The sequence below is a fragment of the Sesamum indicum genome, linkage group LG1 (genome assembly GCF_026168435.1).
Source record: "Sesamum indicum cultivar Baizhima isolate 11 linkage group LG1, ASM2616843v1, whole genome shotgun sequence".
NCBI classification, from domain to species: domain Eukaryota; kingdom Viridiplantae; phylum Streptophyta; class Magnoliopsida; order Lamiales; family Pedaliaceae; genus Sesamum; species Sesamum indicum.
In genome coordinates, this window is record NC_142657.1 from 17347501 (window position 1) to 17370063 (window position 22563).

At 35.6% G+C, this 22563-nt stretch overlaps 4 protein-coding genes across 4 annotated transcripts; 1 reads left to right on the forward strand and 3 right to left on the reverse strand.

Moving 5' to 3' along the window:
- Window positions 1-2324: 2324 nt before the first annotated feature.
- TAF5 (TBP-associated factor 5) lies at window positions 2325-13262 on the reverse strand. The gene is made up of 19 exons (XM_088881848.1): window positions 12926-13262; window positions 12446-12524; window positions 11195-11273; window positions 11019-11116; window positions 10874-10930; window positions 9921-10008; window positions 9687-9796; window positions 8787-8894; window positions 8527-8678; window positions 7654-7764; window positions 7481-7550; window positions 7359-7398; window positions 5950-6114; window positions 5787-5863; window positions 4757-4873; window positions 3286-3551; window positions 3073-3168; window positions 2906-2981; window positions 2325-2818 (listed from the first exon to the last, which is right to left on the reverse strand). The coding sequence occupies exons 1-19, from the start codon at window positions 13096-13098 to the stop codon at window positions 2765-2767; spliced, it is 2016 nt and encodes a 671-aa protein (XP_088737974.1). The 5' UTR covers window positions 13099-13262; the 3' UTR covers window positions 2325-2764.
- A 1175-nt stretch (window positions 13263-14437) lies between these two features.
- LOC105165618 (Histone superfamily protein) lies at window positions 14438-16603 on the reverse strand. Its single transcript, XM_011084690.3, has 4 exons — window positions 16327-16603; window positions 16120-16191; window positions 15268-15348; window positions 14438-14958 (listed from the first exon to the last, which is right to left on the reverse strand). Exons 1-4 carry the CDS (start codon window positions 16427-16429, stop codon window positions 14810-14812), a joined length of 405 nt encoding a protein of 134 aa, XP_011082992.1. The 5' UTR covers window positions 16430-16603; the 3' UTR covers window positions 14438-14809.
- Window positions 16604-18611: 2008 nt separating this feature from the next.
- On the forward strand, window positions 18612-20371 carry LOC105165627 (trihelix transcription factor ASR3-like). Its single transcript, XM_011084703.3, has 3 exons — window positions 18612-19341; window positions 19642-19683; window positions 19964-20371. Exons 1-3 carry the CDS (start codon window positions 18612-18614, stop codon window positions 20239-20241), a joined length of 1050 nt encoding a protein of 349 aa, XP_011083005.1. The 3' UTR covers window positions 20242-20371.
- Window positions 20372-20693: 322 nt separating this feature from the next.
- CHLM (magnesium-protoporphyrin IX methyltransferase) lies at window positions 20694-22339 on the reverse strand. The gene is made up of 2 exons (XM_011084713.3): window positions 21663-22339; window positions 20694-21355 (listed from the first exon to the last, which is right to left on the reverse strand). Exons 1-2 carry the CDS (start codon window positions 22215-22217, stop codon window positions 20948-20950), a joined length of 963 nt encoding a protein of 320 aa, XP_011083015.1. The 5' UTR covers window positions 22218-22339; the 3' UTR covers window positions 20694-20947.
- Window positions 22340-22563: the final 224 nt, after the last annotated feature.

Here is a 22563-nt window from a genome sequence, read left to right on the forward strand (position 1 = left end):
TAAAATCTATTAAAATACAGAAAAATTAGACATATTTACGTATGTGCATAATTTTTTAATATATAAAATATGTGCGAAAATTAGACACATCTTTTAGTCCCCCAATGCTGATTCTTGCTGTGAATAAAAAATTAAATCCATGCATGATTCCATCACTAAGCTTAATTATTGGTAATAGTTAATGATATCATATTCATGTTGTTTTCCTGATGGATTTATGGCTTCTACACATATCTTTTATTGAAAAATAAATTGAATTGTTCGATATTTGATTGATATCAACTGTAAAAAAAAAAAAAAAAAAAAAAAAAACTTATTCGGAATTAATGCTCTAAGCATAAATATAATTTGAATCTGAAACTCAACTAGATCATTAAAAGAAATATCATACACATCAAATAAAATAAATTATCAGCTAAATTCACGTATAACTCGACTAAATATAATTTTACAGCTTTAAAATTTTTAAATAAATTTAACAGTGATTGCAATTTTTGTGAATTTTTTGCATCCAAATCTATCTCAAATTGCAATTCTGAATGATGTATGGTATAGTCAAGGTTGAAGTGAAGGGGAAGGTGAAGGACTAGAAAGGTAAAGAGTCAACTAATAAGGGCAAAAGTCCAATTTGACGTAAACGAAGGGGTGGGGAACAAATTCTCATGCACAATTCCCACTTCACTCCTTAAAACTAGGTCTATGGGCATTGAAGGCAGAAGGTAGTGTACTTTTTGGTAGTTGGAATTTATACCTTCGCTGGGGTACTTTGCTCAGGTTGCTTTTATTTAGACTAAAAAGAGGGGTCGACAATGATAGGAGTAAATTGATTGGTATGCTTTAGATTTGAGAATGCTTATTTCCTTCTCCAATTTTGGTATTAGCTATTCCCAATATTTAGGAAATGAAGGTTTTTTTTTTTTGGTATTAAATTTATATTTAGTTTTAATTATTATTAAATTTGTGTATTTTTTGTATTTAGTATTAAGAAATAATTATGTATGCATGGTACAAAAAAAATGATATTACCTTGATATTTAATTATTTTATTAATTCTAAAAATTTCTTTCAATGAATACTAAATAAATAGTAATAGATGCACTGATTACATACACTAGTCCATTTCATTGTTCGAATTATTTTTTTTTGTTTTGGCATAAAAATATTATCTATATATTTTAGTGAGTTGATATATTATTTATTACGTACATAATTTTTTTTATATATGTATGTTGAATAATATATGAGATGTTTTAAATTATTTATAACCTTCTGTAAGTAATTTTAAAAATACTATTGTTATACAATTGAATTCAACATATTCAATAAAACATGAATAAATATCTTTTAAAAAAATATTAAAGAGAAAATGTGTTATAAAAATAATTTTATTCATTACTAATTATTCTTTTTAATTATCAATTATATTAATGAAATCAACTATGAACTAAGAATTGATAATTTTATTACCTTGTAATTCATCATGTATACCAATTATAAGAATGTTATTCAGATGCGATCCCTTTTCCTTCTTTATTCAATTCCTAAGTTCTTTCCATTCTCACTGAATTTCAATCCTAAATACCAATCATGCCCTTAGTCCTTGTAATGTGATTGTAGTTCATTTATTGTTAGGTAATTATGTTTCTATATTGTTTTATATGGTTCTTCTTTAATTATCTTTTAGGTGCGGCTCCTTATTCATCTTTAATTATCCTTTATTCCCCATCAATAAGATATAAATGCAAAATAATTCATTTAAAAAAAGGAGACTGGTGAATAGTTGAGGCGCTTTTAGTTTGGCATGATTGTTTCATAATTAATTACATTCATTATTTATGAGAAGATTAGCTTTGAAATGATTAATTTAAAAACAAAAAGATTATGACATTTGAGTTCAGAATTTTATAACTGATTATACAAATATAAATTATAGTTAAGTAATAAAACTAACCTCATTCTTAAGGTTATCTGAAGAAATTAAAAAACATATATTTATGATATAATGGGTAAATTAATGAAAAATAATTACAGAAAATTCAAAACTACGAATATTTACAAAAAAACAAAAAGAAAAGCAGAAGGATATAGAAAAATTACATATGTTGCTCAATCACAGGACAAAACGGACACTAAATACAAATTCTAATGACTGATCACCACTTCATAATTTCATAAGATACTGAATGATCAATAATCAATGCAACACAAATATATAAAGTGACCGAATATTTGTAAAACCTCATAAAAATCATAGTAAAATAATTATAAATAATAGATCATAAACCTCAAGCGAATAACAAATCAAAGAGGCACACCACCAAATCTTGATAAGACAAATCAATGTTATTAGAGAATGAAGATTTATCTTAATAAGAACATTAAACGAATATCTAATTCTGTATGCGCCTTCCTGCACGTACTATTGCATAATCTTTCTTGTTTTCCTGTTTAAATACATGTTTAAAGGGAAGGAGAGGATGTCATTAAAATAGACTAAGATACTTTAGAAATGTTGGATTTCTTCATCACCTAAAAGCCAGAAACAGAAAGGATTCAATCGGCAGAGAGCAGAAACTACTTCTATCTAATCCAAACGCGGTTTCTGAATCAAAACTTTACAGGAAAATCAGCTAAATAGAAGAACAACGGAAGGGACTGAAGGCAAAATTCAGGACAAAGCAAGACTGGAAGATTGGTGCATTCCAGAAAGTCTGCCCATAACAATTTTGCAGGCTAAAGGAGTCTTGATCAAGTCGATATTAATTTATGACTGCTTTGTGAGTGCACCAGCTGCAAATAAAAGGTTCCGTCTAGAGAACTGTTTGCAAGCAGGCATCAAGGGATTAGATTTGTAAGACACGGTCTAGGTAAAGAGAGGAATTAAAGGTAAACAGGTTGTATTTACCTGCAGAGCATAGACAGGAGTTGATTTGGTAGGTAAGGTCTTCAATGATCTAAGTCTGCTTGCGCTTCCACTTTTGCTGGTGAAAAAGACCCCATATAATATGTGAAATCATAATGATGTGGAAGTAAATAATTCTTTATTTCTGTTTTAGGCTTCAAGAAACTTACTTCTCTTCTGTTTTTGGCACCTTCGAGCTTGTGGTTACATCCCATAATTTCACAGTGCAATCTGCTGAACCAGAAGCCAGAAGTGAACCTTCACAGCTGCAAAGAGATAATTATTGACATTTAGAGCTTAATGGATGAAAAGCTTTGCCTTTTAGTTGATGCATCACTGTAGCAATTAAATGAGAAATATCAGAAAGCATAATCATTTCCTACCTGAAAGCAAGTGACCATATGCAAGAGCTGTGGCCAACCAAAGGGGAAACACAGCGACCAGTTGCAAGATCCCACATCATTATTGTACCATCTTCATCACCAGATGCCATATAACGACCATCAGGTGACATTGCCAAGCATAAGATCATACTTCTATGACCAATGAAAATTCTAACACACTCCCCACTCTGAACGTCCCATAAGCGTACTGTTTTGTCACTGGATCCGGTGGCAATATAGTTGCAGTTTGCATGCCATTGTACACACTAACACATGGGGAAAAATGGTTGAGATTGCAATATTTATATTAATGAAGGAAGATCATATTGTGACAATGATCATACAAGCATAAAAGAATTAATCAACAAACACATGAAACAGCCACAAGTTAAAATCATCAAATTAATCTTCTTCTCCTAGACCAGAGTCCAAACTTACACATTTATGAGTTTGAGTCGTACAAATCCCAAAAACAGATAATAGGTCTCGCTTTTCTAAAGTGGTAACTGGGGAAAGTCGATTCATGGCCGTTTCAAAGTACAGATCCACCAGGCTTTGATAAAAGCTTAAGTCAGTTGAAGTCCATGTGGTGAAATTACGGCAAACCTACTGCTACTATCGAGGTGCTTGGAAGCTGAAATTCAGCTCATAACACCAACCACTTATAGAACAATGCATAGTCATACATCTTACACTACTCATAAAATAAGAAAATAACATTTAGCTGTACATCATATGTTGGTTATCTGAAGTTATCATCAAATATAGGACCATAAAAAGACAAGAACTTTCAAAACATTTTTGCATGACTAACTAAAAAGTTGAAAAGAATACTTAGAAAGATGAATATAAATGCAATACTCCAGATTATATAACATGTGGCCACAAAATAGGCATAATATGTAAAGCTTGCATGAAAAGACAAAATTCAGGTTCATCTAATTCTGTTATTGGCATAGTGGCAATTAATAGAGAATTTAAAAGGGTAGTCTTCAGAAAACAGAGCAAGAAAGATCCTCCAGCAGCTAAAATTTCAAATTGAAAGAAAAGAGGACTACCACTGATAACCACTAAACGGCAAAAACGACCTGAATAACTGGTAAACATTTTTTTATGGCAACTACATTTATTCGCACTACATAAATGCACATTCATCTTCCAGTTCTCTCAAGATGCTCCAACTAGAAATAGAGAGATGCCTATTGCAATTTCAAGTAAGACATAAATATGCATACCCACTCTTATAACTATAAACCAGGTTATTGCATTTAGCAGGAATATATTATGATTCAATATGGAAGGAACACCAAATTTCACCTGCCTGCCCACACCCCTAGATACCACTCACAAACACAGAATGCAGGCAGCATATATATACATATAGAGAGAGAAAGAGACACGCAGAAATATAAACGCATACACATAGACGGGTGAAGGGAAGGGGGATGAGGAACAGATAATAAGTACTCACATCTACATCAGATAAATGACCAGCCATTACTCTTAAAGGCTGTACTCTGTCCACAGACCAGATCCTTGCTGTCCGATCGTGTGAAGCACTAGCAAAATAGTGTCCCACTGGACTAAACTGCATTAGAATTATGGCAGGACCCTGAGTCATATATCTAGAAAAAATATAATAGAATAATATAAAGATAAAAATAGATATTTCATTCAATTGAGTCTTCCCATATTTCACTCAAACCAGATGTTGAAACCAGATTACAGCTAAAAGAATGTTGTAGACATTATACAGGCATTAAAATGTGCAGACATTTTTGTCATCACTTGACTTGTTTGTGATAATTATATCGTTATATCATTGAACAACGGGCACTAGTCTCTGTGTCTGTGATAGCAGCTTCATAGAGAATTCATTCTGAACAATGAGAACTTATCAACCCCCAGGAGCAGAAAAGATCAGATAGATAAAATGGAAAAGATTGGAGAAAAATGGCAGCAGATCACAGAACCAGACCAACTGAAGAGGTACCTTATCTGAACAATCCAATATCCAAGTAAAATGTAGTTAACCTAGACTCTTGACATGGCTTTCCAACAGTGTGAAAATATTAAGTGTTGTTAGTATCAGGATTCTCCAAACATAGATGCTGTATCATTAAAACAAGTTACCGGAGGTCCTCTAAGCACCCACTGCATTTTTCACTTTCTCCCTTTTCCAGGGTTTGGGGATTCCATAACAAGTAAAAGTAGTTAAATGAACTTTTGACCCTAGGCTTTTCAGGAAGTATGGAAATACTGAGCTTTGTTAGTGTTAGTGATCTCCAAACAAGAAGGTTATATCATTGGAGCTCTAAAGTGCCATCTGTTTCTTTTCCACTTCTCCTTTTTCCTGAGTTTCGGTACTCCATAACAAAGACTGTATACTGGGGTGGCAGGGGAGGTGTTGTTCCAACGTGCCCCAAGAAAGGACTACTTGTGTAGGAGACAGCTGCAGTTCAACAGAATGAACCACCACAAAAATTAAGCTTTATGCTTACCTGTACATCCCATACAGGATAATTGTGACCCTTGTAGCAAACAAGATTTGCATTTAACTTTGTGCTCCACAATCGAACTGCAATTAGATGCCATTATTCATTTATCAGATGACAAGAGTAGAATAGGGATCAAAGCACAAGGTAATGGCAAACAATTACTTACTTGTAGAATCTGATGAAGAAGATAGAAGAAAATCCCCAAATGGACTAAAAGTAGCAGAATGAACAGGTCCAGCATGACCTCGGAATAATGTGTAAGATCTTCCCCCTGCATTTGGGCCAAGCGTATGGTCATTGGAAGCCAACTCATTTTCACCCTGCAAAGGAGCTGATATTACCAGAGTAAATACCCACGTTGAGCATATTGCACATTTTGCAACATAAAGCAATAAGAACCAAAAGCTATCAAACAAACCAAAAGGGAAAAAAAGCATGTCATTCTTAAATTAACCGGTTTGAACCTAGAACTAAAATTCTTCTTCTCATTGAGGAGCAAAGTTTAAGTCATACCGAAGGCATGCCTAGAAACATAAAAAGACAAGATTGTACACATCAAACTTTAATATAGCTAGATGTATGACGAAATCATAGACCGCATCTTAAACTAAAGAGGTAGGACATAACAATGGATGAACTAAACATCTTAAGCCTGAAGTTGCTCAATTATAGAGAAAATGTCCAGTATACACCAGATTTGCTTGATCAATCAATCTAACTACAGATGCATAACTTTGGAGTGTGTAAGAGTTTAGAAAAGAGAGATAAAGATGACCTATTCCTGTAATGAAAAGGTAGTGCCTGAAGGCTACATCCAGCATTAAGCAGGTAAGGATATGGTAGTTAAATAGAACTGTGTAAGAGCTAAAATAATGTGAACAAATAGGAGCCCAGAATAACATTTGAGACACTGTAGTGATTTGCTGGAATCCTCATCCATAGTGGGCTGTGATATCCATATAATTTCAGAAATTTTAGGATTGTACAATAAATGCAAGCGTCCTGAGCTCATGACTCTTGTTCAAATGAAAGACAAAGGAGGTACTTAGCACCTTAACCAAGGCTCACACCTAAGACAACAAAAAACAAGTCATTCTCAACCATAGACAAAGTAAACTAACAAACAACCTGCCGTGTCAAATATGAAACTCACTTCTTAACTCCTCGAAGCAGAACAATCTGTATAAAACTTCACATGCGCATTTAACTTGAATTGATATTAGTACCTATTTTGCCTTTTGTATCAAGTAAATTGTTTTGAATCCATCAACACTAAATGTCATTACTAGGCTTACCCAGATTTGTAGTCTAATATTTCTGTTGAATGCTGCACTCCTATAAAAGAAAGCTTCCTCAGAGTACTTCTCAGGACTATGACTATAACTATTCAGAGATTCTTCACATAATGAATAAGAGATTCTTCACATATAAGTGAGACAACTACATGCTCCCCACACTGTAAACACTTTTTTACTAACTAATGATAAATGCAACAGTTATGAAACAAGAGAACCGATCCAGATCCATTTCTATACTGCTTAAAAAGGGGTGCAGAGAACTAAGGGACTGACTTACAGTTCCCATTTTGTTGCCCAAGCTTTGCCATATCCCAAACCTGTCAATCTTGGCTTTCAATTAGCACACCAATGAGCAAAAACAACAAATTAAACAATAAACTAAATAGAAAGTTTAACAACCTTTAATGCTGAGTCTGAAAATCCACCAGCTACCATTGACCCGTCATGAGATATTGAAGCACAATTCAAGCTACAACAAGATTGGTAGAGTTTTCCCAGATCAGTATAATTCTAATACATGCAGTGGACTGTCTAACAAATCCAAGAATAGCTTCTGCTTATGAAAAGCATACCTGCTATGTGTATTGATAAAGGTGTAGAAGCTGATGGAAGGCAATGCCATGCTACTCAACTGCACACGGTTTCTCAAGTCTTCAAGAATAGACTGTTCCACCTCTATCGGTCTAAAAAACATAAAGAAAGTAACTAACTGAAAATACTGCCCAACATTAGCAAGCAGATTGACCTATAAGATAGCTAACATCATCCAGTGACACAGAACATACGGAGAGAAAGAATGGAGAATACAAAACTATATGATCTCAACTTGGATAATTTCTATCAAGAAATATTTGCTCATTTTTGTGATGGAAAACTGGAGACACAATTCACCCGCTGAGCAAGGAAACAACAGGAACCAATGAAAATCTATTATGTTGGATAGGAAGATTTTTCCATAATATTTCCCTAAGAGAAGATTACAACTCATATTTGAGAGACTTAATTCCACTGGTCTCCTACAGTAGCAGCCACCGCGACAGAAAGAGAATCTTGATTTATGAACTTTTGCTCTTTTTAGCCAGTCGCATGTCCTATTTCACAAGTCAGCAAGTCACGTTTGAGCTTGCATTATTTACATTGTAGTCTTATCACCTGGGGATGTTCCTGGAATATTGGATGGGATTTAGCTCATAATCTGATTGGGGCTTCAAGGACGTATGACTCACAACAAAAAGGTCATATGACATGCAAGCATAAATACTATACTATAGAACCTTATACTATCAACAAATTCTAGATATACATAATACATGGTGAAGCATTGGTGGCAACTTTAGCAATAAAAAAAAGCAAGCTGGCACGTTAGGGGCATATAACGTGTGAAGCACCACCCTGAAACAGAGTATACGAACGAGTATAACTGAAAAGGTTATTTACGAATATACATTACTGGCAAGGCTAGTTCTGGTTTGACACGTGGTGCTCCAGATGCTGTGACGCTGTCTGGACGAGAAGCTTTTGCTGTAGCACTGACAACTTTCTCCTTTTTTTGCTTTTTAAGTGATGTGCCTTGCTTGCCACCATCAACAGATCTTTTCTGGACACAAAGAATAATTAATCAAAAAATGTTAGTGAACTACCCAAAAAATGGTTGCTTCAGCCAGGATTACGATTTGAGAGAACTATGTTAAAATAAGCTAACAACCTTACTGTCTTCCAGTTCTCCTTCTCTCGTTTCTCCATCGCCCTTTTCTAAATCTGTATTTGAACCCCCAGTTTTTTCCAATTTTTCTTCCAAAGAATCTTCAAGCAACTGCTAGAATTTAAATGTTATTAAGTGCCTATGCAAGATATACTTTAATCAACAATACACATAGAGGCAATGCATAAGAAGAAACTACAACAATGACACCGTGAAATGATGCCGAGAGTAAAATTCCAGCTCCTAGCACTTACATCAGGTCGATCACTTGGTTTTAAATTAATAACACACAAAATGTTATATGGATAAACAATCAGTTTACTTTCCCAGAACTCCAGCCGAACTTGAAAAGCGAAGCCATCATTTCTATATCACCAACACAATGGAATAACCCTTTAATTACTGATGTGATCATGTGTCAATAAGCTCCCTTCAGTTTGGATTTGAACCCATTAATTGATGGCCTCTTCACATTTTATACCCAATAGCTAATATTCAAAGAAATAACAGAAAACTAGATTATAAGACCAAGTAATTGAATAAAGGGATCAATGGATTACTACAAGGGTATTATAAGACCAAAGCAATTGGGGAATTGTCTATTCTTAGAGGAGTCAGAAAGAGCATTCTAAAACTTTTAGACCTTTCTTTCTTTCTTTTTCGTTTTTTGGGTCATGGGTCACAGCTACATGTTACATCACTTGCACAAAATGTCCAATGGAATGCTAGAGGAAATTTCTTTCACCAATAGAATAACATGGTCTCTAAAAATTGCAAACATGAAATGATACAGCACTTCATTTTACCTTCAAAGGAAAGATAATCTGTGAACTTCATACTCAAAAAAAGAAAAGAAGTGAACATCGAAAAACTAATGCGTATATTCAGTTGTTCTTGACTAACCCCCCAATGAATTTCTTTCTGATTTATCAAATTAACTGCATCCTGGTCACCTCCGAAAAGCGTGACAAATTCCGCATCATCAGCAATTGAGATTGGTTGTCCGGGAGACACTGTCGATTTGTTCATGAATTTAGTATGTTCATGTCAAAAAGAGAATGTGCATAAGAAGAAGTTAGAGCAAACAAGAAAGAAGCAATCTATTTGAAAACAAATAATAGAAGTCGGGAACTGCACCTTGAAAATTGATGTGCTCATTGATTATTCCAAGCATTGTAATTGACTGAGACTTGTGTAAGTATTGCAGAAGTAGGTCATAAGAATACTGAATGAACAATCAAAAAAGTAAGAATACATCCAGGAAGTAATATAAACTCACCAGAAGTAGCATCACTTTATGTATGAATAAAGAAGTTCATACAACACATATAGAAGCAGGTCTAAATGTTGTAGGAACCATAAGTAACAGGTGTAAATTATAAATAGGGGCAAAACTACAACTATAAAGTATTGAAAATCCAAGTTATATCTTCTGTGACATTTTTAGAAGTAATTACTAGGAATACAGGCTATCTAGAAGCAACATTGATGAACTATCATTAAAGTGAATTCACAGAATGACAATCCTCCAATTTTAAATTTTTTAAGGGCAAAGGCTACTGGAAAAGTTTTGACTTCTAAATACGAGATACTTTGTTATTCATGAATGCAAATTAAAACATAATAGCTCCCTCGCTTTTGCTTTTCCCTACAGCATCATTCATTTTCTATTTGAAGCCTCTTATAGAAAAAAGCAACTTTCTTTGGTTTCTAGCAAACAAAATCAATATTAGCAAACAAACTGCAAAAACGGATATCCTGAAGCAATTATTCGTTCCAATATTAATTTTGTAAAATATCTGGAGGAAACCCTCTAACATTTTTCTCTTCTGATTGCTCATCAGAGTAACGAATCTTTCTTCCAACTCTTTAACAAATGCTCACTGCTAGGGACAATACATGATTTAAGAGCACCGGAGGTTTGGCACCAAATTATAGAAATGTATTGTAAGTGGCATGCATCAATTTTTTGTGGGGACATAGGGTGACCACGATATCTTGGTAAACTTTGGAACTAAAGTAGCTCATGAACAACAATAACAAGAAGACGTACATATATGAATGGAGAAGGATAGGGAAAGAGATATTACTTGGCAAATCTTAATGCGCACTTTGCTCTGCCTGAGGGAATGTGCAAATTCCATTTCCTACATTAATCGAAAAAGAAAGAAATTTCGAATGTGTCTGAAATGTCAAATTACAAATTTGAGCAGTCGTTCTAGGAAAGTGGTGGACCTCCAGATGTGAGGGAGAAAGAACACCTTCTAGTTTTTGGAGATCACGGGAATGACCCACTTCATGGTCTCCCCGGAAGCTATTAAAGAAAGCTCTAGCTGAAATGCAAAGCAATGATTTCAAGAGGTTGCACCAATGAAGTAATTTTTTAAAAAAAAGTTACTAAATAAACACACCTTCCTGAATATGACCCTTTGCAACAAGATCCATAAATGCATGGATAAATACTGGATACAACACCCGAACCAACTCGTGCTGCATAACATTAAAAAGAATTACACCAGAAACATATTAGCAAGGCTAACTCCATTATAGCAGGGACAAAAGAAACTACGCCAAAGCTCTTTAATGACTACTAGATCTCCTGCTATGTAAAAATCCAAAACACAAATCAAAATTTTTATAAAGCTAATTATCATAACCAAAGTTCTCATAAGAAATTAGATTATAACTAAGAAGGGAGGCAGTCATCTGCTGCAACAATAAACAAAAAGTGTTATTACTACTCTGCAACAAACGAAAAATGAACCTTGACCATCCAATAAAACAAAGTAGAAAACTTCAAATGGTAGTGTATTTTAGACAGCTTAAGTTATGGACATTTGTAAGAAATTTTCTTACCCACAACTTAAAGCTCAAAACCAGGTCATATCATTAAACATGCCATATTTGAACAGGACTATAATCAGCTCAAAACCCTTCCCACAAGAAAAAGTCTGATCATATGGGCATTAAGATACATGATTGTGTGTACCCTGAGCTCTGACATCTTACTTCTACAATGGTCCATCCAGCCACATCCCATCATACGCAATATTCTAGTCAAAACCAATATCCTGCTTTATGGATATGCATATCTCAGAGAAATCTTCTACAGTTAATCTAAACCCACCATCTTTTGAGCCAAACTTTGGCAAAGCAGCTCCGAGACCTCAATTTTAGGGAACAGTAATAAGCACTTATTAACTTCCCTCTAAATACAAGAAGGTTTCAAGTCTCAGGATTTTGGTCGTAAGTCATATTCACATAACTTAAAACCGTTATGAGTGTACAGGATATTGTAAATATGCCAAATTGGGCAAGGAAAAGAATAGGTAAGCAGGATATTTGGCTTAATGACATACCCATTAACCAAATGAAGCCAAAATTTAAAACAGTAGAACCTGAAAAGCGACTTCAATCAGAATTCTTATAAATGTTGCATTAATCGCATCCTATAATCATTGGATTAATCACAACACAGACGTATATTGCCTGCTCCTTAGTCTGAGCTGTAATCCGCATAAGGCACATGAAGAATTCACCATCAAACGGCTGATCGACGATTTACTAGCTATTCCAGACTTGTCATAGAGATAATACTCCGCACATATGGAAACATCTCAAGGCAAAGCAACAAGAAGTTTGTAAAAGAAAGTGCCAACTACCTGGTATTGATCAAGTGAGTTATAAGCCCATGACCGAAGTTTGCTATACCCTTCTTGGTACTGTGTAGGACCATCCGTTCTGAAAAGCATGAAACCAATTAGAAAGAAAAATCACCCGTACAGAAGATTGGCACAATAACATCAAATAACAATAAGCCAAACAATGAGAACGGATGCTTTTCTTTAATGTTTCTTTCCACTCAGTCAATTGCATATATGTCACCTTACAGTTTTTCAGGCACACCATGAAAATTGGCTATAAACACAATCAAGAGGCCGACAAAGATTATCACTTAGCAGCGTTAAGAGATAACATTCAGGCTGAACGCCAGTGCAGAAAATATACACAAGACGGAACAAAACTAACTGATTTCCTACTCTTTACCAAACCAAAAGAAAAAGGCTAATATATGCTAGAGGTAAGTAAAATTTTCTAGGAATTAACAAATGCATGCAAGATGTCGTAATTTTTCTTCATACTCAGAAAAGGCGAGGATTTGCTTGGCAATATCAGGGTCAATTTGTGCAGTTGAAGAAGAGTTACTGCCTTTGCTGTGCTGCTGCTTCTCTTGCTGAAAAGCGAGCCCCGCTTGCTTAAAACCCCTTTTATCCAAATACGCCAACACCACCTTGTCGATTTCTTCTTGGTCCATTCTCCCTCACCCTCCCCAACTTCTCTCTCTCTATCTGTCTGGGTGTGTAAATCTGTTGCCCGCAGTAGCCCTAAACCCCCAACTTTGCCGTTGAGTTGCAGAGATTTTCCTTTTCTCGTCCTATTTCTTTCGTATTAGCTTTTTGCTTTCCTTGAAAACGGGCCACTGCGTAAAACCGGACACTGGACCCGTTTCTTTATCGGGCTGACCTGTTCCGGGTGGCTAATGAACGGGCAACACATCATCGAAAATTTGAGTTAATATCGATTTAATTAAATAAAAAATAACTTCGTTATAAATATATTATACTTATTATCTAATTAATTAAAATTTAAAAAAAATAATTGATGACCGAATAAATATTACGATACTTACAATATAATTAACATAGTGTGATTAGACCCAATTCATATATATATATAGATATCATAAATCATATATCGGTTGTCGTAGGAGATTTTTTTTTTGTTATATGGAATTACAAACAGGTAAATTAAGAGGTTCAATTTAGTTTTTTCCTTTATATGTAAATTAGTTCTTTTAATCTTTTTATTTTCTCTCATTCTTTAGTTCTCGCGGGATTTGCTAAATAAAGTAATTAAAATGCCAAAATATTATTTTTGTGAATATACATGTGCAAAAACCTAAAATAGTATTACTTAGGTAGTAACAATAACAATGATTTTATTTCTTTTATTGATATTACGTGGAGTAATTACATTTATATTTCCTGATTTATAATTTATTTATACAAATCATCACTTTCTTTTGTATAATTACAAAAACTACATCTAACAGCAAAAAAATTGAAATAGTTTATATAATGTTATTGAATTTTTGTAAAAATGAATGTGTAATTCTACAAAAAAAAAAAATAGAGTGATTTGTATAAATAATTTTAACATTTCTAACAAATGTATGTGCAAAATTTCAAAAGATAGAAATTGTTTGTGTAAGTAATTTTTGTGTTTATGATGGGTGAATGTAAATATTATTGTCCCTATTATCTATTGTTAGTTTATTCTTTTCTGTAATTATTATGTTTATGAAATTTTTAACTAATAATGGCCGTGTGGAAGTTTTTTTATATTCGGGTGATTTATTAACCGAAAAGCACCAAGATACGAATAAAAAATACATTCATACAAAGCATACATATCATGAACTCATTATGTTGAAACGAAAAACTATAAACCAGTAGATGATAAATTAGTTCAAAGGAACAACAGTTGTAGAATACTACCCTAGCAGGTTTGAATTAGTTTATCACAGACGTTTCTTTGTTTTTCTCCCTAAAACCTTCAGAAGAGAAAAGATGGCAGAGAGGGAGAAGAATACATAAAGGAACATAGAAGGAGATCCGGTCGATCTGATAATCATCTAATATTTTACATATTCATCTTGGAGAAGATGACGAATTGTATCCACATGACAACAATTAATGCGAACGCTAAATTGTAATTGAGCACCCCATTGTCATCAATAAAACACAAAACATGTACATTGTATATATACTTCAACCCCTAAGGCTACCGTAAAGGGGCGTTTTCTGAAAAGAAAGATCAATTGAATCTTTCTCCTATCTTTGGATCAGTTGGATTGTGTCTCAAGCTATATGTACTCAAGAAGAATTGACATTCTCCTCTTACTCCCAAATTCTTGACACCATCAGTACCTAAAGCAACATACTTAATGAATATGAATTTCAGACCTAGGGATCAGCAATAGGGAGTACATCTTCAGCAGCTTTGTTTTCCTTTTTGGGGTTCTTCTTTCTCTTCCTCTCAGACTGAGGTTCCTTTGCTTTTAGATCATTGGAGAAGGATCTCAGGGAGGCAGCCAGATGATCATTACGATGTGCTGTAAAAAAGGTAAGCAGCGGCAGCAGTATCGAATGAAACCGTTGTAACTGTGTCTCAGCAAGATAGAAATCATTCTCGAGGAATCCATGAAGAAATTTAGCTAAAGAAGATTTAAGAACAGTCGGGCATTTCTTCAAGCCATGGGACTAGATTCTGATAATCTTCGACATGATTGTTCACATGGAGCTTACATTAATAAGATATGCAGGCAGAGAATAATAGTATGGATTGACTAGCAACTCTGTGTGGTTAATTTGTTTTTCAGTATGTGAGACTCAATAACTGACATTTATCTTAAGAATCTTACCAGAAAGTATGACATCTTCCATGTTAACAGACTTTCGACCGGCATGCTGTGCAAACAACTCAACGTCTTTCGCCAACTGTTCTGCTTTTCAAAAGACAATATATCAGTTTATTAACAAAAATTCGAGGCCCTTTTGCACAGCATAGGGAGTACCTCATAAGAGAGTGCAAGCATAGTATCAAGAATTTCCACTTTCATGCACGCTCAAAAATTGTTGACTGTTAGATAAACTTATTCTGACCAAATAATATAAAAAATCGGGTAAAAATTGACACTAATACTCAAATGCAGATTAGACAAATTACTAATTTTGATGCATATAACTTCTGAGATTTGCTATTTGAAATTCTTCATGCTTCACAAGTACTGAAATCCATTTGAACTCTTTGCTACCAGAGAAAACAATCAACAGTTCATAAGAAAAGTAAGGGAATCATGAGCTAGCTTAATGTCACTTCTCACTTCAACATTATTCTCAAAGCAACATTAAAGCTAAGGAAAAAGCACGAAAAGTCAAATTTAGCTTAATGCAGGTGTCACATCCTGCCTTGTTTGGAACTTACTCTGCGGATACAAACAAATTAATTATCTGTTCCAGACACAAACCAGTCGCACTGGACAGGATCAACTAACCAGTCAAATATTTTCATAAAATCAATCACTCGTCCCATATTAACTGTTTTTGAATTCCACAAATAAACGAAAAGAATGAAATAGCAAACATATCCAATTCCACATTGCATAAAAACACATATATAAGCATACAGGAAGCCTGAAATAGCAGGCTCTGGCTCAGACGCATACACACACACATACGCACATATATATCCAGAGAGAGAGAGAGAGAAGTACGGGCATATTTGAAGGCTAAATCGGAGATACAGGCCACAATTGGCTGAGAAATTTCCATGCCATTTTGCTTCGCTGAGCAGAAATTTCCACACACAAAGAAGAAGAAAACTCAGTCAATTAGTAAAATCAGCAGGTAAAAACTACAAATACAGAATGATACGCGTGTATATTCATATACAGAAGACAAAAAAGAAAAGGGATTGAAACCTTCCGCTTCAGCAATGGAGATGGTACAAAGTCGGAATCGATCTCTCAACAGCTCACTCGCCGCTTCTTCTTCTTCTTCCCCTCGATCAACGTCGCTCCCCATTTTCTCCCTCTCAATCTATTCACTGATTATCGATTTGAAAACTGAAATTTCAGATTTTGATTCTGCAATCTAGGGTTTGTCGTTCGATTTTGGAGAAATGGTGGGAAAGACAAATTATGCGCGGGAAAGGGAGGAAGGAACACGTGGAGCCGGACTGAGAGTCGCTATTTGGGAACAACATTATATGAGAAATAATTTCACAGAGAGGAAATGGAAACGCGTCTTTAAAGTTTGCAAATTTATCATTAAAAAAAGTAATTGATATTTTATTTTGAAAATATATATATATTTAATTCACTTATTGCCCAAACTAAAACAAAGAGTGTGCCTACTCAAAGGGTGTTTGGCTACAGTTATTTAAACGTCTTGTACGTACATTTTAGTATTATAATATATGAAATTTTATTTTTTAAATATTTTGATAAAATAAATAATAAATTTTATAAAATGTTAGTGATGGTATTTCTATAATCAATAAATTAAAGGGATTTATTTGAATTTAAAAATAAGTTAGGAGTTCTTAGTTCCTTATGTTTTGGAACTTAATTAGATTTTTTATGTATTGTATGATATAATTGTTTATTTGTATTCAAAATTTCATATACATATATCTGTAATTCTATATAATAAACTTTACCAATTTCCAACTACCTCTAAATTTCAAGCCAAATATTTAAATCAATTATTTGCACTTTTGCGTTGGCAACAAAAAATTAGTAAAAAATATAGGTTAATTATCTTCATCTCCTAAAATTTATCCTAATTATAAATATATTTTCACTGTATCGAAAATTACAGTTGCTCCGGCTGAGCCGTTTTGTGTCTTACACATAACATTATAAATTAATTGGGCGATGATAAATCAACAAAAAAGAGAGAGAGAGAGATAAAATTGAACTAATAGAGGTAAAAAGAAACAAGAGGGAATTGAGAAAGGAACAATGAAATGTAGAAAATAAGCCACAACACTAAATTGATACGAAGGAGGGAGGTTGACAGGCGATGATAGCCTGAGCAAGAGTAAAGTGATGAGAGAGAGAAAGGAGAAACAAGATTGAGTATGTTTGGGAAAAAAAAAAAAACTGTCTGTACGTTCAATTTGAACGCCGATTTTTTATAATTCACTAGGGCTTCGTTATCTTTTCAAAAATAGATATTTGGGTTTTTTTTTTTTTTGACTGAAAAATTGAGGGTATTTTCGTACTTACACATTTTTCAACAAACATCGTATGATTTTACGAATGTCTAGTGAGGTAATTTTTAATTTTTAATCTTTTAAAAATATATTTATAAATAGGACAAATTTCAAGGCACACGTAATTTACCCAAAAATATATCCAAACAAATTTATAAGCACCAAAAAGTGAAACAGAACCTGCAATCAACCTCATCTTAAAGGCATATATACCGTTAACACCAAACAGAGAAAGAAATCTTTTGATGATTTAGTAAACATGATACGACTGTGTTTCAAAGGATGCAAGAAATGCTGCTCCTATAATGTCCCACACCATAGTCTCCAGTCCATCACAAGAGTACTTCATTGGTTATGTTTCAGGTAGCACAATGCTGCAAGTTTCGGAAACAAGTCATAGTACACGATACAACACAAGAGAAACATAGGACCCTTGTACAAGATTAAGTTGGACAAACAGAAAAGGCAAGTGACAAAATCAAAGGAAATTGGGACGAATGTGCCTTAAAAGATATACAGATAATCCAGTAAGTAATGTGCAGAGCCTCTGCATTCAATCCCTGAATGAATTATATGCCCTTATAAGGACAGTCAATCACTAGGACAGAAGTTCAGACAATGTGAAAGAATCTGCAAGAAAATTTGGGCAATGTGCCTTAAAGACACAGTGCTATTCAAGAAAGTGATGACATATAATTTTGATTCAATCCTTACATAAAGGATTATGCCCTTATTAGGACAGTCAACGTTTAGGACAGAAATTCGGGCAATGTGCCTTAAAAGACATGATGCAGATTAAAAGAATGTGATATGGACAATTTCTGCATTCAATACAGTAATAAAGGTTTATGCCTTTATTAGGACAGTCAATCACAAGGACAGCAAAGAAATATATGGGCTATGGCTAAAACATGTATATATGGCTGAACACCAGAGAACATCTCTGTTGCTTTGAATAAGTTCGTAAGAAAGTACCTTTAGGAAGGAATGGTAGTCTTTGCCCAGTGCAGCAGAGGAATCATGGCTCCAGGACCGAACGGAACACATGAAAACGCAGCATCTGCACCTAATGCCATTGGTGGGCAGCAACCAGCGACAGATGATAGGAACAAAACACCGAGACATCCACGATGGACTCGACAGGAGACGATGGTCCTGATAGAAGGGAAGAAGATTGTTGAGGAGAAAGGGCGAATGGGTAGGAGATCGACCGTTTTCGGGTCAGATCAGCCTGAGCCCAAGTGGGATGCCGTCTCATCATACTGCAGGCGACATGGAGTCAGCAGAGGGCCGGTTCAGTGCCGCAAGCGGTGGAGCAATCTTGTGAGCGACTTTAAGAAGATAAAAGCATGGGAGGTTCAGGTGGGAAGAGAAGGTGAATCTTTCTGGATGATGAGAAGTGATTTAAGGAGGGAGAGGAGACTTCCAGGTTTCTTTGACTGTGATGTCTATGATGTCTTGAATGGTAAAGGATCCACAAAAGCTTCCTATCAACTTGCAATTGTGACAAGAAGTGTAGACGAAAACGCTGGTGACAGTATAGATGGTGTAGAGGTGGAAGATGATGACGAGATGGTGGAAGATGAGGAAGGTGGAGAAGGTTTGTTTTCCGAATTTGAACAGGTGGGCCGGGAGGAAATCAGGAGGAGTCCACAGAAGGAAAAAGTTCAGAAAGATGGTCAAACAGACAGCATTCCCTCTCCAGTGCCTATTTCAGGTACCTTAAGCATTCAACCAATCATTTTACTGTATCCTAGGTCGCATCAAATGAGCAATAGCGAACTCTTTTCTAACAGATAAGACTGCTCTCAGTAAACCTCAGGGATATACTCATTTTCCTACACATAGTTCTTTATGAGTTTGTAGGGGATACTGGAACATATTGCAAAATGCTACTGGGTAGGGAAAATATAGTTCTATGCAACATCAAGAATGTTCACTATTTTCTCTCTTATCTAATAGATATCATGGTTTTTTCGATGAATACCTAATGCTAATATTTCCATTGTGCTGGCAGAGATGAAATATCAGCCATTTTACCAAGCAGATCCAAATCAAGGTAAAGCACTTGAAGGTCTATTAATATAGATTGTTCTGATCATAAACCTTTTAGATATTATTATGTAAAACGATTATTAAATATGTCATAGAATTTAGTCTCAGTTTGATCCATCTCCTGGCTCAGAAGTATGTTAGTGTATCTTAAGTTTACATTTACTGCGGATGATGTAAATGCAAAACAAGTTAACGACTTTGGTTGATCTTAAAGGGTAATTTGTAGCAGCCATACCAACTCTGATTTGTAATAATTTTGATATCTTTCTGTCTCAACGTTACAGGAAAGAAAAGACAGGAAGGTCCACATTTCGGAGCTTCTGAGTTTCAGGAGGGGTTGAAGAGAAGAAGGCAGTCATCAAATGATTGTCACAATGTTGATGTGGAAGACCTACTGATCAAAGCTATAGAGAGAAATACTAATCTACTAAATGCACAGCTCGAAGATCAGAAGTTGAAGTGTCAAGTGGAAAGAGAGCAGCAGAAGGAACAGCACAACAGTATAATTGCATCTCTTTCCAAGATAACTGATGCTCTTGAAAAAATTGCCAATAAGTTGTAACTGCAAGTGACCATAGATCTGAAAATTCCTTCTACTGCTCTTGATGCATTAAATAGGGGATATTACAAAGTTTCTTCATTGAGTTCTCAGTGTAGCTCCTGAGTTTCACCCTTTTACCATTGATTATGACTGCTTGTCTCATCTTTGATTCTTAATGTGGTGAATTTTTCCCATCTATCTACTATCTTTTAATGTGGCTTCTGCTGATAAACAGAGTCTTTATGTAATTTCTGGGTTGAAAATAGAGAAGGATAGCAAAGCTGACAACACTATCAGAAGGAGATCTAATATAATCCATATTCCATAATCCACAGAGCACGATCTAGTCATACAACAAGAGAGCAGAAGTAAAAGATGAACGAAAAATAGGGAATTCAGCAAAAGGTGGGCATTAGTCAGGATTGAAATAGCAGAACTAAAGCACACATAAGAGACTGCGCAAACAGACCTGGTGAACTGGAATCTACTAATCTGCATCAATTGATAACATTTACACTTCAACAAGGATCAGTATTAACTAGCAAAATTTTCCACAAAATTATTAGGTTTTTAGAAGCATAAATCTATTTACTATACATGGCATGAAGCAAACAAGCATGGAAGAACAGGTCAAGGATGTTATGGGTTTTGAAAGCCCTTCAAGGGCTTTCCTGTATCTGGCCTCCTGGCATTGCAATGCAATATCAATCTAACGTCTCTTTCTGCATTATGCTGGAATGGCCTCAACGATTCGGGAAAAGTAGAACTGTGTGGTGATTAAACCTCTCTTCCTTATTTTCCATCCGATTTTTTGCAAGGCCCTCTCTACATCAGCCTCAGCATGAAGATATGCTCTTGTAGCCTTTGAAGGCCCCGGAAACAATTCACCAACTCTCTTCAGTAGATCATAGTAAAATGTCTTAGGAGCAAAGCTCAGAATCAACCGATCCTTGGCTAAAGAAGCAAGGTGGGCAATCATAGCATCCGCCTTATTTTGCGGGTAGTGTATCAAAACATCTAGGCAGACAACCGTGTCATATTTCCCGTCTAAGCTCTCCAAATCCTTCACTTCAAACTTTGGCAATACCAGTCCCGTAGGAAGCACATCCTTCCCTTTGAAAAGCTCTTCCCGTGCCTGTATCAAAGTCAAATGATTTCAGAAATTGTACTACTATATTAAAATAGATTTCGACTAGATGTCTTCGAACCATATAAAGTCTGTGGTTTTCGTGAACTTAATTTTTGTTCCTATTCTTTGCACAGGTTTCACCATCTGTCAGCAATTTCATAGCACTTTTCTACATCCAAGTTCAAAGAATTTCATGCCTGCTGTTGTATTCCAAATAGACCAGCGAAGAATGAAATTTTGAATAAAAACAGTTGAATTAGCTTAAAAGGAAACAAAACAAACTACCGAGCAAATACAAATACCAACTCCTGACCTGTTTCTCAGCCTCAGCCACCATGGCCGCCGAGATATCGCTCGCCGCCACGACGGCTCCTTCCTTCGCCAACGGAATCGACAAACACCCCGTCCCACATCCGGCATCACACACCGTAACCCCACTCAACGGCCCCTCATCCAACAACATCTTCATCACATTCTCCACGGTCTTTGAGTGTCCGAGCCTAATGTCCTTCTGCACCTTATTAACATCATCAGTGTCCCCATAAATCCTTCGCCACCGCTGGAACCCGTCATTGTTGAAGTACTCCCTAACCACCTCCTTGTCCCCTCCGCCCACCTCCTCCGCCTGCATTTGCCGCCGCTTCTCGGGGTCGGCGAGGGAGAGCGCGGCTGCAAGCGCGGCCACAGACCCACCACCTATGACAGCAATTGTGGTGCTGTCAAAGGTTTCAGACACCGCGGAGACCTCGGCGGAGGAAAGTGGCGGAATTGCGGCGGTTATCGAGAAGGGCCTGCGCCGGTGATGGTGGCAGTGGGGTCTAGGCACAGTGAAGTTCACTGGAGAATACAACATGGAGGAAAACGCCATTTGTTCGTTCTTGCAGGGTGGTAGCGTTAGTTCTGCTGCTTTCGTGCGCCGCTCCGGCCGGCGGGAGAGTGAGAGGAGTTGAAAAGAATGAGAACGTTTTCATATGTCAGTTGATTTTGAGGTGATAACGTGATATCTCGGATGAGGATAGGATTAGCCAATGTGTGTCTGTGGGGTCGCTTGTGCTGTGACGGGCTGTTTGGTGATGGGGGTTTGCTTATCCGAGGATGACAAACTCCGATTTTCTTGGCATATTTGCATCTCATTTTTCCCAAGGTGTACATTGTGCTCTTGAGATATTTGGAGGCTTGGACTTTGGAGACTTCATTATCTTTTATTATCTCTA